This window comes from Spermophilus citellus (assembly GCF_964194105.1).
Source record: "Spermophilus citellus genome assembly, chromosome: 18".
Taxonomy (NCBI): Eukaryota; Metazoa; Chordata; class Mammalia; order Rodentia; family Sciuridae; genus Spermophilus; species Spermophilus citellus.
In genome coordinates, this window is record NC_138200.1 from 34,130,661 (window position 1) to 34,149,547 (window position 18,887).

General features: G+C 32.3%; 1 protein-coding gene across 1 annotated transcript in view; it reads right to left on the reverse strand.

Moving 5' to 3' along the window:
- Nucleotides 1–760: 760 nt before the first annotated feature.
- ITFG1 (integrin alpha FG-GAP repeat containing 1) overlaps nt 761–18,887 on the reverse strand; it is a 256,647-nt gene continuing 238,520 nt past the window's right edge. The window contains exons 15-18 of the mRNA XM_081273851.1: nt 8,340–8,464; nt 7,598–7,680; nt 4,276–4,393; nt 761–2,184 (exon numbers count right to left, since the gene is read on the reverse strand). Coding sequence (XP_081129977.1) covers nt 2,125–2,184; nt 4,276–4,393; nt 7,598–7,680; nt 8,340–8,464 — 386 coding nt within the window. The 3' untranslated portion in view covers nt 761–2,124. The remainder of the gene's footprint in view (nt 2,185–4,275; nt 4,394–7,597; nt 7,681–8,339; nt 8,465–18,887) is intronic.

Here is an 18,887-nt window from a genome sequence, read left to right on the forward strand (position 1 = left end):
CCTAGTTTACAGATGAAGAAACCCAAATTTGAAGAGCTACAGTAATTGATTCAAAGTCATAAAATGGGGCAGTTGGGCTCTGAATTCAGTTTTGTCTGACCTCAAAATCTTGTTTTCTTTGCACTACAGTATTCAAAATTAATATAAACATCTTTAGTACTGATTCTCAGTGTTGTGGCAATTTTTTACTTGCTCTCTCTTTTTTTAAAGAGTAAGAGAGGAGAGAGAGAGAGAGAATTTTTAATATTTATTTTTTTTAGTTCTCGGCAGACACAACATCTTTGTTGGTATGTGGTGCTGAGGATCGAACCCGGGTCGCATGCATGCCAGGCGAGCGCGCTACCGCTTGAGCCACATCCCCAGCCCCTTGCTCTCTTAATAAATAATATTAAAAGTTGTGTTTGGAGACACAGAAATAGTATTATTATCATAGACTATATTTTTGTCATTAACATTTTGTCTGTCATGCTATTCTTTGTAGACCCTGATTCCAAACAGTTTTAAGACTCATGCTTTATTAGTTGATAGATATGAAGTTTATTATCCTTGGAAATGTAAAACAGTGCATGGTTATAGCATTATGGGTTTATAGTGACTATAAGTATTGTCAGGAGAATCCTGCCTTGTCCCTGACTCACAAAGTGGTAATGGGAAAGTCACCTTATCTTGGTCTCATGGTCCAGACAAGTGATTTATGTTCACTTAACCCTTGAGGACTCTTCATGTTCCAAAATAATTATTTTAAAACTCATCACAACACTTTGCTTCAATGAGGAATATTTATTAAGAAGACACATTCACAAGCTCAGATACAAAGTAAACTAATTTAATACATGCCACTCTCAGTGAAGGATAAAGAAAAAAAATAACATGAAGAACGAAATTGTTTTCAGAGAGATTTTATATTTTGGAGCTATTACATGTCCATGTGCACATTAGGAAATTATTATCCTTAATATATGAACTTTTTTCTCAATCTAAATTTAAGTCTTTTACATTAATTTTGTCAAAAGGAAATTCATAGGGTAAAATTTGCATTCAAGTCTGAATGTAAATTATCAACTGTTGCAAGCCTTGAGAATAGAAATTCGATTGAAAATTTGTATTCCTAGATGCTGTCTATAGGAGGTTCCTTTGAAGAAATAAAATGTTCTTCATTGTCACATGATGATTAGTTTTTCAAATAAAAAATTTTAGGACATATTTATTCTTGGGTAATACTATAATTTTTAGTTAATATGATCAAGAAAATTTTATGTAAGATATGAACCACCAAGAATTTTAGTTTTCCAAAGAATGTGATTTCTTCATGCTTAAAGTAAAATTCTATCAATTCTATATATTTTTATAATTATTTGTAGAAGTCTAATAAAATCACCTAAAATAGTAACAATGCCAGCTACTATTTATTGAGCACTTTACTCTGTGCTAGGCACTGAGCTTAAACACTTTATGTACATTATCCCACTTAGTCTTTTCAATAACTTAAGCGAGTAAGTATATTAGTCCCAATGTATAAACAAACCTAGGCTTACAGAGTTTAAGCAATAGCCAAATTCAAACAATCACTTTGTAAGCTGTGGAATCAGGAATTTAAGGCAAGTCTTACTGTGATTCCAAAGCAAGAGTACTCAATTATATTGTATGCCATCATTGAGCCCCCTGAACTGCTGTGTTGAAGGTGAATGCTTAATAACTTTAATCTGTGATACATTTGCAAAAGTAGAGTTTGCACCATTAGAATAAGAAACAAGATCAATTCAAGGGGAACAAAGAAAAATCCTGCTTATTTAAATATTTTTATTTACACATATTTTTTCTATGATTACCCCAATAAGATTATAAATACATAAACACCAAAGTACATGCAACACATTCCACAAAAGAACAAAAATGCACAGTAGTACTGAGTAAATAATTTAAATTACTGTTTACAAAGTGCTTTAAAAAAAAGACTTTGTGAGACATTCAGACTGTATTTATTTTAATATCTTCCAATAATTACCAAGAGATGCATCATTTATAAATAATATTCAAAATCCCCTATTTTCTTCTATAGGCCAGGATTTAGTATTTTAGCTAATCAAATGAATAGTCATTCCATTATGTAATATTAAAGCCAAGTCACATAGCATCAAAATGAAACCGATGGGCCTCTTGTCGTTTTTCTCTATCATCTGCTTTCTGAAAAAAGAATTTTAAATTAGTTTATAAATGATAAGAAAACGTTAAGAAGACTCATTTCTGAAATAGAAGTGATTAATTTCTTAAAAAGCCCTCCCTCAGCAATTAGTAGATAATGGTTGTGATTTTATAATACAATAATCTTATGAAATATTTTTGTAGTTTATAGTAGCTATTTTATAATTAACGATCTAATTAAATTTAAAAACAAAAATGATACTTAGTTTGTTGTTTGTTTGAAAATAAAAGTTAACACTTGATTCTATAAGGATAGAATCAACTATTCTATTTATCTCCAATTCAACACTGATATTAATAAATGAACTAAACTAATTACATTAAAGTATATTAGTTTTTGTTTTTTTGTTTGGCCTATGGATTTAGCAGATATTTATAGACCTTCTGCTCCCAGCAATGTATTATGCTCGGTATTTTGAAGTTAAAAACCCCTCAGTTTTGTATTTTGTTCTCCAGGAACTTAAAGCCTCAGGAAAAAGAAGCAAAACATATTGTACTTCAGGATATAAGGTGAACAATGTTACTTCTAAGAGAGAGATTACTTCTGGGTTTGAGTGATGAAAGGGAATGCTTTGAAAAGACAGCATTTTTGGAAATGAGTTTTAGGAAGGGGAGTACAACATGAGTGATCATGAGAAGTCTAGAAGGAAAATGGAATGTATGAAAAGAATAAGGTTGGAAAAGGTATATTGGAAGTAATATGAAAGCCAGGTTAAGGAATTTACACATTTTAGGCAGTGGATAGTCTCCTGAGGTTTTTTAGCAAGATAGTGTTATAATTAAGGCTAAACTTAATGAAGAACAATCAGGTTGCAGTTTGATAAGTGGAAAAGGAAGAGAATGAAATTGGAGAGACCAGGCGGGATATAATAAGGGGCTGAAATGAAGAAGTGGTAGTAGGAATGCAGAGCAACAAAAAAATTTTTTTTGGGGGGGGACCTATACTGAAGTGTTTCATCTCCAAGCTACACCCCCAACTCTTTTATTTCCTTTTTTTGGAGACAGGGTCTTGCTTTGCTGCATGGGCTGGTCATCCTGGAGATCCTCCTGCCTCAGTCTTCTAAGTCACTGGGGGATTATAGGCATGTGCCACTGTGCTTGGCCTGATGAGATTCTTAGTGGAGGCAGAATCAATAGGGCAATAGATTAAATCTTGTAAGTAAAAAAAAGAGAAGATATGAAGCTTTAGAATACTGATTTTGAGGTGCTTGTAAGATGGGAAGAGACCTTTAGAGAGAGGTGAGGGTTGGGAATATTTCGAGTTAATAACTGAAGCTATTATTAGATGAAATTGGCAGGGGAAGTGTAGAAAGAGGGCTTAGGGCAGATACTGTGGAAAGCCTGCCTTGAGAGAAAGGGAGAAGGCAGCAGCCAGCCTAGGTGAAAAGTTGGTCAAAGAAGCAGAACTACAGTGCCACCAATGATACTGTGTATCTATTTTTTGCCACAACATTATAATTGCTGTAAGCCCACAATCAGATGTCCTGAGAAATTGATGAAATTAATTTCCTTTCTTTTATAGGTCAAGAGCTGTCTTAAAATTTTAGACTATGTTCTGATAATTCTGGTCAAGGTACACAGGATGATCATTGGTCTTACCTCAAGCTGCAGTCTTAAAGTTAACTAAATATGTAATTTTATGTTACTATTTTTGATATGTAAAGAGTGACTTTATTTTCAAATGATAAATCTATGAATACTTATTAGAAAAATTATCATGTTCTCTTTTTTGTAAGTTGAAAGAGAAGCTAAGAAAAAAACAGTACTTTTAGTTAGCAAAAATGATTATGATTGACATGATAATCCAAAGAGAGTAGGTGTAACAACGAAGTGTTTCTCTTTTGTGACACAAAGAAGCCCTTTTATTGGGGGCATTATTGGGATGAAATTATTAGTTATGTATTTAATACTTTTTTGTTTTTGTGGTGCTGGGGTTGAACTGATGGCCTCATATATGCTAGATATGCACTTTACTATTAAGCTACATTCTCAGCTCTTTAATGATAATTTTAAAGAGCAATCAATACATATAATAAATTAACCAAAGTTAATGTTTCATTTAAATAAACAAACCTTTTCTTGCCAATGTAAAATGCCAATTATAGCCAAGATGAAGACACAGACACCAATGAGAGCTATAGCGGTAAGTAGCACAATATTACTTGGTGTAAGATATAGTTTGGCACTCCAGCTGTAAATAAAAACAGAAAAATTAAAATTACAAATGTTAACTTAAAGATAAGCTTAAACTGAGATCAAAAAGCAAAATAGCTTATTAAGTGATAAAATGAGCCATTAAATCACTCACCCACCTATTCATTAACTATAAGTAAAACAAAAGCAATTAAATTTAGAAGAGTGCTAAGACTATGACTCCTGCAGAGTTCATATTTTTGTTAGAAGCTAGGTGGAATTTTTTTTTTTTTTTTTGGTCTGATGCTAGGGATTGAACCCAGGGCCTCATGCATGCTAGGCAAGTACTTTACCATTGAGCTACACCCCCAGCTACCTGAAGTAGAAATTTTGATGAGATATTTTGATATTTTTCTTTTTCCAAGTTTGACCCTCTAAAAATTGTTATTAATTTTTGTGGTATCAGGGATTGAACCTAGGAGTGCTCTACCACTGAGCTACACCCCCAGCTGTTTTTATTTATTTAATTTACTTTGTAGAGATAGTCATGCAAAGTTAAGAAGGCTGGCCTTGAACTTGTGGTTCTCCTGCCTCATCCTTTGGAGTATCTGCCACTGTACCCAGCTAAGAAGTATTATCAAGGGTACTTTGGATGAGCAAAGACATCGTTTTCACATTTTGACTGACCTGCTAAATTTGAAACCTGAACTCCTAAAGATATGTGGTCATGACTTCAATAAAGTTTCTGTATCATTTTTTTTTTGACCCTTGCCTACACATGCAGTATGACCAACTGAAACAACTGTATACATAGACATGTGCAGGACTCGCCCCATTTCTGTGTCTTGGTTAGAGGGTTTACATTACTGTAATGATTTTTATATTGAGAAAAATGATAAAATCACCTTCATTCCTTCAATGTTAATGTCAACAAACAGGTTAAAGGTCATCAACATAAACAGAACTAGTTCTTCTTGCCTGAAACAGTATATACAGCACAACTTATAAACCTCCCAAAGCTTAAAGCCAAGATCTTTATTACCAACACTGCAGGAGGTTATATAAATAGAGCATTTATTTTCATTTTAAAAGTTTAATAAAGGTAAGATCATTCTGAAGAATAGCAAATAGCTTTTGATATATTTTGGGATAATTAAAATTTATTGATCCAGAAGTTAGATTCTAGTCAATAAATATTAAAATATACCTCAAACTAAAATCAATTAGATTTTTATTATGTACATAAATTTGAAAAGAACATTTCTTCAGAAAGAGCAAGATAAATTAGTTGAGGAACTCTGTAGCTTGCTCATATTTTAAAAAACAGTTCTTTCATGAGATATTTTGGGTTTTGCTTTTTAAATATATATTTTTTAAAAGTCAGTAACAGACACAAGGTAAATCCTCAAGGCAGTTGCTTGTACCTATCCTGCATACATGAACATATATACATAGATACCTTTTAGATCACAGTGGTTGCTGATTACACATACTTTTTTGCATTCTTTTTTTCCCTTACCATTCCATGGTAGTAAAAATGAGTCATGATATTGTACTACATAGAAATACCTATATATAGTTTCCTGCTTATTATCTATTTTCTAATTTTTTTATAAATTTCATGTATTGAAAACTAATATAAATATACAATATAGGCTCATTTAGAAAACATGAACCAGGCCTAGGTATGTATGGTAGTGCATGTCTGTAGTCTCAATAAAATGGGAGGGTAACTTGAATCCTTGAGTTCAAGACCAGCCTAGGCAACTCTGACTCAAAACAAAACAAAACAAAACAAAATGGAACCAAGTTTCCAGTGAAACAGTTTCTATTGATGTTGAAGCATAATGCTGTAATAAAGTTTGTTTTCTCCAACATTTTGGTTCTAAAGGCCATATATCTGGCATAAAATTACGTATAAATGTGCTGGTAAACTTGTTCTCTGCAGGGTAGGGGGAAATAGAACTGATTTATGGCATTTGCCAGTTTTCAGAGTAAATTCTCCTACAATAACTAATTTTAATGTGACTTCACTGAATAGAAATGGAAAAAGATGCACACAGTTGTTGAGGTGTCATGAGCTGGTCTAGCACACCACAATAATACATCTCATCCAAAAACTTAATAAAGAAAAAGGCTGAGAGTGTAGCTTTGTGGTAGAATGTACACAAGGCCCTGGGTTCAGTCCCAGCCCAGGGGCTGGAGCAGGAGTTGGGGGAAGACAAAAATGCCTATATTTTGAGAATAAATGTAATAAGCAGGATCTCACTGAAAGAACAGAATCAATGTAATTAAAAAATTAACGGATAAATTAAGGATTTAAAGTTAAATGCTATCTCAAGAAAGGAATACATGCTGATAATAAGAATAAAAACATTTACCTACTATGTGCTTGGCACTGTGTTAACTATTTCTCATCCTTATCCTCTTAAGATAGATGTTCTATCTCCCATTCTATAGACACAAAATTTGGGCCATAGAGAGCACAAAATATTAGCTCCCAATCTCACAGGACATCAGTGGAGCTGAGTTTTTCTAGTCTAGGTCTGTTTGGCTCTGAAATTTGTGTGCCCAATTTCTTGGGATGTATACTACTTTTCAAAGAATTTAGATCAGTACTTATTAAAAAATGAACCATCTTAAGGCTGAAGTCATATAACTCAGTGGTAGAGTGTTGCCTAACAGGTCTAGATCTGATCCCTGACACTCAAAACAAAAACAAAGCCAAAACAATTTAACATCCTGAAACATTAGAATTTATGAGTAGTAAATCAAAGAGTAATTTATTTAAGCAGAATATATATATATCCTTAACTAATTAACCTGCTATTTTTCTAATAGAATTGGATTTGTTCTTCATGAAAAATGTCAGAGACCTTTTGCTGTAGGTATGTTCAGTCATTTAAAATTTGCTGTAAGCAAATTAAGTGATGAGCATTCTTAGGAACATTGCAGGAATGTGTGTGTCTCTGTGTGTGTTTATATGTGTACAGTGCTAGGGATCAAACCTAGGACCTTGAGAATAAGAAAATTTTAGGGGCTGGGTGTGGCTCAGTGGTAGAGCACTTGCCTAGCATGTGAGAGGCCCTGTGTTTGATCCTCAGCATCACATAAAAAATAAATAAAATAAAGGTATTGTGTCCAACTATAACCAAAAATTAAAATAATTAAAAAAAGAATAAGAAAATTTTAAAGACATTACTATATCTATCATACAGAGTTGGCAGTATCTTTACTCAATTCAGTCAAACAGGAACATTACCTTCGAGGGACATTGTGAGGGTATGGAATGACAATTAGCTGGGAATTTGGAATGATTGCAGTCCACTCTTGTTTTCGTATAGACTGAAAAAAAGAATTTAAGAACATTTAACATCTAGGGTATAAAGAACACAATTATTTTAATTCTAAGTAAACAAGGAAAAATTTCAAGTAATGTGAGATGATGAAATACCAGGTATGAATTAAAACTAAATTTACATATATAGGGCTTCTGTATCCTCTGTTTGAAAAATTTTCTTATGTTTTATATTATACATGTATCTTATGAATTTATTCACCCAACAAATATTTATTGGGCAAAAATATTTAGCAGGTGCTGTGTACAAATGCACATTGAGGGGACAAAAAGAATAAGATGTTATTTACTAACACAAGTAAAATATTACTATTACATATTGTATTTTTATGTATTATACTTATATATTATTGTGCTTATGTCAGTAAAATATTAAATGTTAGGTGGTGAAAACTGTTAAGAATAAGCAGGAAAGAATAGGAAGTCATAAAATTTACGGGGAGTGAGATGGAAAAACTACACAATATTTTCAGATCATGATGTACTACTTAGTAAGATAAGCTTAGATAGGTCACCATCAATCAGTTTTTCTTATTCTTTTAAGGGAATAACAATATTCAAATGATTTGTATCCAATTATCGAATTGAAATATTTAAACATTGAATATTTAAGGTCAGAATTGTAAACAACTAAATTTTTACTTACTGTCTCTCCAGAAGGACGGGGAATACCAACATAAAGATGGTCAAGAAAATTTGCACTTCGACCTAAACCAAGTACGTTGTATGGTAGTTGGAGAGCTAAATGTGCTGATTGGCTGAGTTGTCCAGCTAGATTTTTTTTTAAAACAATGCAAAACAAAAAACATCTTTGGAAACATTATTCCCATCAAATGATAAAATGAGAAAAATGTAAACATTCAGGTAATAAAACTTATACATAAGTATAAAAAATTTGAAATTAACATCCAGTTCATTGATATTAATGATTTACTTTTTACAGAAAACAGATGTGATTCTCAAAGCTGATTTACAAATTTGATTCACATACCATATATATCACCCATTTAAAGTATACATTTAAGTGGTTTTGAGTATATTCGAAGAGTTTAGCCATTACCACAATATAATTTTAGGACATTTCCAATACTTGAAAAAGAAACTCCATATCTACTTAGGGGCATTCTTGTTTCAACTCCCATACTTCCCACCGAAGGAAATCTCTAATCTGTTTTCTGTCTCTACAGATTTACCTATTCTGAAGACTTCACATAAATACAAACAAACAATATATATGGTTTATTGTCACTGGCTTCTTTCATTTTGTTTCAATAATTAATTGCCAAATAATGTTGTATTAAGTGATGTATACTATCATTTTATTTCATTTATTACTTAATGGATATTTGAGTGATTTCCCCTTTTTTGCTATCATGAAAAATACTGCTGTGGACATTAGTATACAATTTTTGGAATCTCCTTACATTTTCCTGTCTTTTAATTAACATCTAAGAGTGTTTTACATCTTTAGGAACTACAAACTATTTTCCAAAGTAGCTTTACTGAAGTTTGATAGGATAAATAACTTTTAATGTTCTGTAGTACAGCAGGATAATTATAGTTGACAACAATTGTATATTTCAAAATGGTAGAGAGGATTCTGAAGAATAATAATGTTCTGGGGTGATGGCTACGCCCATTACCCTCATTTGATCATTACATGTTGTATATATGTACTGAAATGTCAAACTGTATTCCACAAACATATATAATTATTATGTCAATTAAAATATATATACATTTATAAAAAGTAGTTGTACCTTTAGATATTCTTGCCAGCAATGTATGAAGGTTTCAATTTTTCTACATCCTTGATAACATTTTTTCTGTATTTTTTTTTTTTGACTATAACCATTTTCAAGGTTGTAAAGTGGCATCTCACTGGGGTTTTTATGTGCTTTTTCCTAGTGACTAATGATATTATGCTTTTTTTCATGTGCTTATTTGTTATTTGTTTATCTTCATTTATATTTCTGTAAGGTTACTAGTAGCTTCCTTTTGCATTCTGGATTTTAGTTAATTAGAATCTTCTCTTTTTACTGAAAACTTCAGACCAATATCCCTGATGAAAACAGACACAAAAATCCTTTAAAAAATACTGGCAAATTGCATGCAAAAACATTCAAAAGATGATCAAGTGGTTCAACATATGGAAATCAATAAACAATTCATCACATTAATAGACTTAAAGACAGGAATCACATGATTATCTCAGATGCAGAAAAAGCATTTGACAAAATACAGCATCCATTCATGTTCAAACTAGAAAAACTAGGGATAGTAGGAATATACTTCAACATTGTAAAAGCTATATATGTTAAACCCAAGGCCAATATCAATCTAAATGGAGAAAAATTGAAAGCATTCCCTCAAAAAATTGGAATAAGACAAGGATGCCCTCTTTCACCACTTCTATTCAACATAGTCCTTGAAACTCTAGCCAGAGCAATTAGAAGAAAAAAAACTAAAGGGATATGAATAGAAAAAGAAGAACTCAAACTATCCCTATTTGCCGAAGTCATGACTGTATATTTACAAGACCCAAGCTACTCCACCAGATAGCTTCTAGAGCTCATACATGAATTCAGCAAAGTAACAAAATATAAAATTAACACCCATAAATCAATTGTGTTCCTATACATTAGTAATTAATCAACAGAGAGAGAAATTAAGAAGACTATTCCATTCAGAGTAGTCTCAAAAAAAAATATTTGGGAATCAATCTAACAACTACAATGAAAACTACAGAACACTAAAGAAAGAAACCTTAGAAGATGGAAAGATCTCTCATGTTCTTGGAGAGGCAGAATAAATATTGCCAAAATGGCTATACTACCAAAAGTGCTATACAGATTTAATGCAATTCTTATTAAAATTCCAATGATGTTCTTCATAGAAACAGAAAAAGCAGTCATGAAATTCACTTGGAAAAATGAGGCCCAGAATAGCCAAAGCAATTCTCAGCAAGAAAAGTGAAACAGAAGGCATCACAATATCAGACCTTAAATTATACTGCAGAGCTATAGTAACAAAACAGCATGGTATTGTCACCAAAACAGACATGAAGACCAATGGTTGAAAACAGAAGACACACAGCAAACCCACATAAATAGAGTTATTTCATACTAGACAAAGGTGCCATAAACATACATTGGAGAAAAGATAGCCTCTTCAACAAATTGTGCTGGGAAAACTGGAAATCCATATGCAGCAAAATGAAATTAAACCCTTCTCTCTTACCCTGCACAAAACTCAAAGTAGATCAAGGACCTAGGTATTTGACCAGAGACCCTGCTGCCTACTAGAAGAAAAAGTAGGTCCAGATCTCCATCATGTCAGCTTAGGAACTAACTTCTTTAATAAGATTCCTAAAGTGCAAGAAGTAAAATCAAGAATCAATAAATGGGAGCTGGGATTTTTAGCTTAGTGGTAGAGTGCTTGCCTAACACATGTAAGGCAATAGATTCGATCCTCAGTGCCACATTAAAAAAAAAAAGGTATTGTGTCCATCTACAACTAAAATAATAATAAAAAGGAATAAATGAGATCAAACTAAAAACCTTCTTCACAGCAAAGGAAACTCCTTAATCATGAACATGAAGACAGTGCCTACAGAATGGTAGAAAATCTTTGCCATCTGCACCTCAGAATGTTAATCTCCAGGATTTATAAAGAACTCAAAAAACTTAACACCAAAAAATAACAAACCCAAATAACCCAATTAATAAATGGGCTAAGGAACTGAACAGGCATGTTGCAGAAAAAGAAATACAAATGGTCAATAAATATATGAAAAAAATGTTCAACATCTCTCAAAATTAGAGAAATGCAAATTAAAACCACACAGATTTCCTCTTATTCCAGTCAGAATGGCAATTATAAAGAATACAAGTAACTATAAATGTTGGCAAGGGTGTGGGAAAAAGGTACACTCATACATTGCTGGTGGGACTGCAAATTAGTGCAACTACTCTGGAAAGCCATATGGAGATTCTTCAGAAAATATGGAATGGAACCGCCATTTGACCAAGTTATACCACTCCTCTACATATACCCAAAGTACTTAAAAATCATCATACTGTAGTGATCCAGGCACATGAGTGTTTATAGCAGCTCAATTCACAATATCTAAGCTATGGAACCAGCCTAGGTGCCCCTCAACACATGAATGGATAAAGAAAATGTAGTATATATACACAGTGAAATATAACTTAACCATAAAGAAGAATGAAATTATGGTATTTCCCAGTAAATGAATGGAACTAGAGACTATCATGCTAAGTGAAATAAGCCAGTCCCCCAAATCAAAGGCCAAATATTCTCTCTGATATATGGATGTGAACAATAAGAGGGGAGTGGAGGGAAGAACCAGAAGTTTCCTGGATTAGACAAAAGGGAATGAAGGGAACGGAGGGAGGGGATGGAAATAGGAAAAACAGTAGAATGAATCAGATATAACACTCCTATGTTCATACATGAATACCTGACCAGAGTAACTCGACATCATGTATAACCATAAGAATGGGAAAGTATACACCATGCATATATAATATGTCAAAATACATTCTAATGTCATGTATAACTAAAAAAAAATAACAAAAAGAGAATCTTCTTTTTTTCCTGATATTTCTATTTAAAGGTTGGTCAATTTTGTTAGTATTAAAAGAAATAGTGTTCAGTTTACTGTTTCTGTATTATTTATTTTCTTTATTATTTGCCATCTTCTGCTTGCTTTAACTGTTGGCTTTACTTTTTCTAGTTTCTGAAAGTGGAAGATTAGGCTTATGCTACTTATTGGGGATTGTTCTGATTTTCAACAAAGGTATTTACAGTGGTAAATTACCCTATATGAACTGTTTTCGCTTCATTCCATTGATTTTGGTATGGTGTGTGTGTGTGTGTGTGTGTGTGTGTGTGTGTGTGTGTTTTATCTCAAAATGTTTTCTGATGCCTTATGATTTTTTCTTTGCCTCATTGTTTATTTTGGAGTGTATTGTTTGATTTCCACACATTTATGAATTTCCAGTGTTCTGTGATTTTTAATGTCATTCCATTATGGTCAGAGAATATACATGGTATGACTTCAATCCTTTTAAATTTCTTTATTCAGGTTTGTTTTATGACATAGGATATGTATGGTCTATCCTAGAGACTGTTCAGTGTGATCCTGGAAAAAAGTGCATATTCTGCCATTGTTGGTTAAAGTGTACTATACACATCTTTTAGGTTTAGATGGTTTATAGTTTTCAGATTCTTTCTCATTGATCTTAGTTAGTAGTTTGATCAATTCTGAAAGTGAGATATTAACGTTTTCATTATTTTTTTTTAAAGAGAGAGTGAGAGAGGAGAGAGAGAGAGAGAGAGAGAGAGAGAGAGAGAGAGAGAGAGAGAGAGAGAGAATTTTAAATGTTTATTTTTTAGTTCTCCGCGGACACAACATCTTTGTTGGTATGTGGTGCTGAGGATCGAACCCGGGCCGCATTCATGCCAGGCGAGCGCGCTACCGCTTGAGCCACATCCCCAGCCCACGTTTTCATTATTTATACTTGAACTATCAATTTCTCTTTTTAATTCTTCATGTATTTGGGGGCTCTGTTAGCTGCATGCATCTTTAGAGTTGTTATATCTATCTTAGGTCTCTGGTTAATAAAATATCTTTGTCTTACAATATTATTATTATTATTATTACTAAATAGTTTTTATCTTAATGTTTACCATATACTGAAGACAGTATATTTCCTTTATTTATTCTGCCAGTCTATGTTTTGATAGAAGTATTTATTTAATTTACATTTAAAATAATTAACTGACAAGGCAATATTTATGTCTATCATTTGCTATTTGTTTTCTATGTCTGATGTCTATAAAATTCTTTTATTTCTCTGTTCCTGCTTTCTTTTGTTAAGTCTTTTCTATATACCATTTAAATTCCTTTGGTATTTCTTTTACTATATATTTTTTTAGAGTTACTATCTTAATGATTGCCATGGGGATTTCAATTAATATCTTACCTTAAAAAAATCTAGTTCAGATTAATACCAATTTAATTCAAAGTGCATCTAAAAACTTTCCTCCAGTGTAGCTCCATTCCCTTCTTTTCTTCTGTGATATTATTGTTAAATAAATAAAATTTTATACATTATTAGACATTAATACAATTTTTCTCTTTTAAGATAGTTTAGTATTATTTTCACTTGATATTATTTTGTGAATACTCACTAATTGTTGAGAATCTTTAAAAACAGATGAGTAGAAAGATTATTGAAATATCAAAATTCTATTAATTGAGGGAAAACCAAAGGTAATGCAGTGTAAAACATACTATTATATATGTTAACAGCTATTTTTCTAAAATATCTCTGCAGATATTATACAATTCTTTCTTCATAATATCCTCTTATCATTTAAAACTAACCCTCTAATGTTAGATATGAAGAAATTTTCCTCATCTATCAGTTCTTTAGAGAACATCTCTGTATTATCAGTAATTGTTTGTATCCAGATTATTTTCTTAAATTCCTAGATAATGAACATTCAATTAAGGAGTAAAAAGTTTAAAACTTATTTTTAAATATGGAAAACTTGTTTTCTAAGAAGAGGTTGTGCCATTTTACACATTTCCATTAGTTTTCAACAAAAGCTCCCATTTCAATTTAATTTTTCTTTAATTAAGGTGAAATTCACATAACATAAAATTAGCCATTTTAAAGAATACAATTACAGCATCTTAAGTATTTTCAAAATGTTTTGCAGCCACCAATTCTCTGTTGTTTCTAGTTTTCATCCATCATTCAATAAACACACCTTGTACCCATCATCCATAATATTCAAGCTTTCAATCCCTATGGATTTGTCTATTCTAGATACATCATATAAAAAGAATCATAAAAATTGACCGTTTGTGCCTGGCTTCTTTCACTTAGCATAATGTTCACAAGGGTCATATAAGTTGTAGCAAGTATCAATACTTCCTTCCTTTATATGGAATGATACTACATTTTATGAATACACTTTGTTTATCTATCCTACTAATGATGAAAATTGGAGTTGTTTTTGTTCTTTGGCTGTTATTGATGCTGCAGTAAACACAGATGTATAATTATTTCTTTAAGACTCTGCTTTCAATAGATGGGGTAGAGAGAGAAGATGGGAGGGAAGGGGAGGGGGGATATTAGAGGATAGTAAAGGTAGCAGAATACAACAGTCACTAATAAGGCAGTATGTAAAAATGTGATGTGTAGCCGATGTGATTCTGCAATCTGTATTTGGGGTAAAAATGGGAGTTCATAACCCAATTGATTCTAATCTATGAAATATGATTTGTCATGAGCTTTGTAATGTTGTGAACATCCAATAAAAAAAAAAAAAAGAAAAAAAAAAAAAAAAAAAAAAAAAAAAAAAAAGACTCTGCTTTCAACTCTTTGGATTATATACTCAGAATTGTAACTGCTGATCATATAGTAACTCTAGGTTTAATTTTTTGAGGAATTGCCATATTGTTTTTCATAGCATTTGCACCATTTTACCTTCTCACCAACAATATAGGAGGGTTTCTATTCTTCACATGATTGCTTATACTTATTTTTTTGTCTTTTTAATTAAAGTTATCATTATGGTTGTAAAGTGTTAACTCATCTGTAGTTTTGATTTATATCTCACGATGAATGATGTAGGATAACTCTGAGATTTTGGGCTCTCTGGAGAAACATCTAGACCATTCTTAAACTGGGCTATATGCATTTTTGCTGTTTGCTGCAAAGGTTCATTATGTGTTATGGATACAACAGCAATATCAGTGGTGAGATTTCTAAATATTTTTTCCCAACATTCCATGGGGCTATCTTTTCATTTTCTTGATTAATTTTTGCACAAAATTTTTAAATTTTTAGGAAATTCCATCTAGTTTTTAAAAAAATTGTTACTAATGCTTTTAGTGTCAAATTTAAGAATCCACTGCCGCCAAATCTGATGAAATGTAGATTTACTTCTGTTTTTTTCCTAAGACTTGTAATAATTTTAGTTCTTACATTTATGTGACTGACCCATTCTGAGTTAATTTTTTTTTTTTTAAATGTGGAGTACAACTTCATTCTGTTGCATGTCTGTATACAGATATCCCAGCACACTGGTTTGTTGAAGAGGCTATTCTTTCCCCTTTGAATAGTCTTGCCATCTTTGTTAAAATTAATTGGCCATAGGTGTTTGAATTTATTTCTTGCCTCTAAATTCTACGTGATTTAGTCTGTCTTTATTCTAGTACTACAATGTTGATTTCCTATAGGAGGTTTTGAGCTTGGGAAGTATAAGTCCCCCCCTTGCTAAAAGAATATGAGAGTCATATATGACCAAATTGACTTGAATCAGTTCTTAACATTTCTTCAAATTTGTAACTCCATTGTAGAATTCCAATCCCTGAATTCTAGGCTCATTTCCAATAGCAAACTCAGCATCACTTTTTCTCTAAGAGATATTACAGTACATACAATGAATTCAAAACAGAATCCTTAATTTTACCCCCATTTCTGTTCCATCTCAGTTTTAGCAACACCATCTTTCCATTTGGTCAGGCCAGCGACCCTATAGTTATAGTACTCTCTTTTTCTCAAATCTTCCAAAGAATCAAATATATAATCAGAATAAAAACATATCCATAATCTAAGCACTTATTTCTGTTTCCACTGCTGTCCTCTTGGTCCAAACCATCATTATCTCTTGCCTGAATTACTTTAATGTACTTCTATTTGGCTTCCCTCCTCTGTTATTTCTTTTACAGTGCACTGTTTTACTCAGAATAAAAGCCTGTCCTGGGTCCTACCTAGTTTACACTTCTCACCCCACATTTTAACTTGTGACTTCATCTTCTATCGTTTAACTCTTCTGTTTCAGAACTTCCAATATATTATTCTTTTTGCCATGGAGATTCCAGGAATGCTTACAGCTCAGGAGTTCATGCGCTGGCTGTCTCCTTTGTCTGGAATGTTCTTCCAAAGATAATTACTTGTCTAACTCCTTCACCTCTTTCAAATCTTTGTTTAAATGACACTTTCTCAGAAAGGCCCAATATGAAATAACGTTGATGTGAATACCTTCCTGTGGCAATCACTATTCCCCTTACTCAGCTTTCCCTGTCTCCCCCTATACCTTTGCTCCCCTGCCCCACACTACTTGTCACTTCCTCACAATTACATAATATTACATAATTTACTCATTGCTCGTATTCCCCTACAAGGATTTCATTTTCATGAGAGCTGAGATTTTAGTCTGCTCTATTCACCTCTATATTTTAAGAGAATAAAATAGGCCCAGCCCTGGCCCTGGCACATATTAGCTGCTCAATACATATTTGTTGAAAGAATGAGTATGTGAAAAAACTCTTAATCCTCCAAATGTGTCAGACCTGAGACTTGTAATATTTTCCAGTTGAAATATGGTATTGGACAACAGAAAAATACTGTATCAATTTGTACAGCATAAATACAAATATATAGTCTACATAGAGGTAAAGCATCAATGACAAATAAGAATTTTGAATAATTTTTAATGAATACATAAAAAATATTTGCAGTATCAGACACCCCAACCACCAGATTCAAATGCTTGTGTCCTTCTGTCTGTGACTTCTGTCTGTGACATAGTCTGACTTTCCAGAATAGTTCAAGTATACATTATGCAATTAAAAAATAAGTTTTTAAGATTGATTCATTCTTATTTTCCTGGAGAACACTATACTGACATGCAGTTTTGACTGGTTAATGTCATTCTAAAGCAGGTTATGTTTTAATTTATAATCTTGAATTAAAGAATCAGGCAATATAGGAGAAAAAGTACATTGTAATAATTTTGTTACACTCTATTTTTAAGCAAGCTATTGCACCCAAATTATGAATATTAGATAGGACACCCTATCACAACTTTAGCTCTGACATCTATTTGTCAAAAATAAAACTTAATAATACCAATATGCTGACCTAAGAGGTAGGAAAAACATACAGGGAAAATATATTAGCCAAAGAAAAAGTCATTATTTTATGTGAACAAACGTGTTCAAAAGAACATTGAATTCTTTTTCCTTGCAAGATTTTAAACCACAAGGAATTTTCATATTAACTGCATTATTTGTAACTCACTCTGGCACTGACCTAGCTTTTAAGCATCTCTATAAAAATGAAATGAAAGGACACATGCAAATAACCAATGTTTTTTTTTTTTCAGAGTAGAAATTAGAAGTTTATTAAAGGACAGCAGAAAAGACTTCTCCCGGAGGAAGAAGGGGACCCAAGAGGTGGAATCCCCAAATAACCAATGTTTTGTTTAAATTTGGAAGAGAAAACTTTTGTATCTGTTAATCTCAAGTTGATACTCAAACAATACTATGTTGCCATTGATTAAAATTGAGACAAAGAACACCAAAAGATGACAAAATATGAAAATTAAAAAAATACATTCTGTAAGCAATAATAAAGGAATTAACAGGCATTAGCTTTAGGTGTGCCAAAAACTGTGGCACAGCTTCTTGTGTATTTAATGTTTCTTAACAATAATTGTGTCAAAGGTAATACTATTACTTCTTTATATTCAGGAAATTGAGAGTTAAGCAATTTGATTGAAAAAAATATATATAGCTACTAAATGGTAGAACTGAGATTTAATTTCAGCAGCTTAATTCCAAATCCCACACCCTTTATCATCACCTGAGATCTTGTCTACAGCTGAAAAAGAAGTGTGATATTTGTCTACTGCACTATAAAAAGGACTTCTTATGATATAAAATAACTTTTTCCAATGTCAGCTCCTTTCTTTTACTATTTGTTTCTCTATAATATGCATGGGGTGCTATCCTGTTATTTGGGAATCTATAAAATTTTATACCCAGTTGAGGATTCTAGTTAGCATGACATTTGTTGATTTTTGTAATTCTAGGCTATCAGCTACACTTAATTTTTGTAGTGTTTGAGGTTGTTGAGCATGTCTTAGGCTTTGTGATATTCCCATTCTATACCCAAAGCCTGGGCTTATTTAGCCTTCCTTCTTTGGGATAAAGTGGTTAATCTTGTGGATCTTCATGGAAAGGCACCAATTTGCCTTTAAGAGTTTAACCCAATTATATTCCTGCTGGAAAAGATGATGAAAAAGTCAAGTGTTCTGGATATGGACTGTACACCAACTACCCTGGAATAGGCTTAGGTCCTCTGGC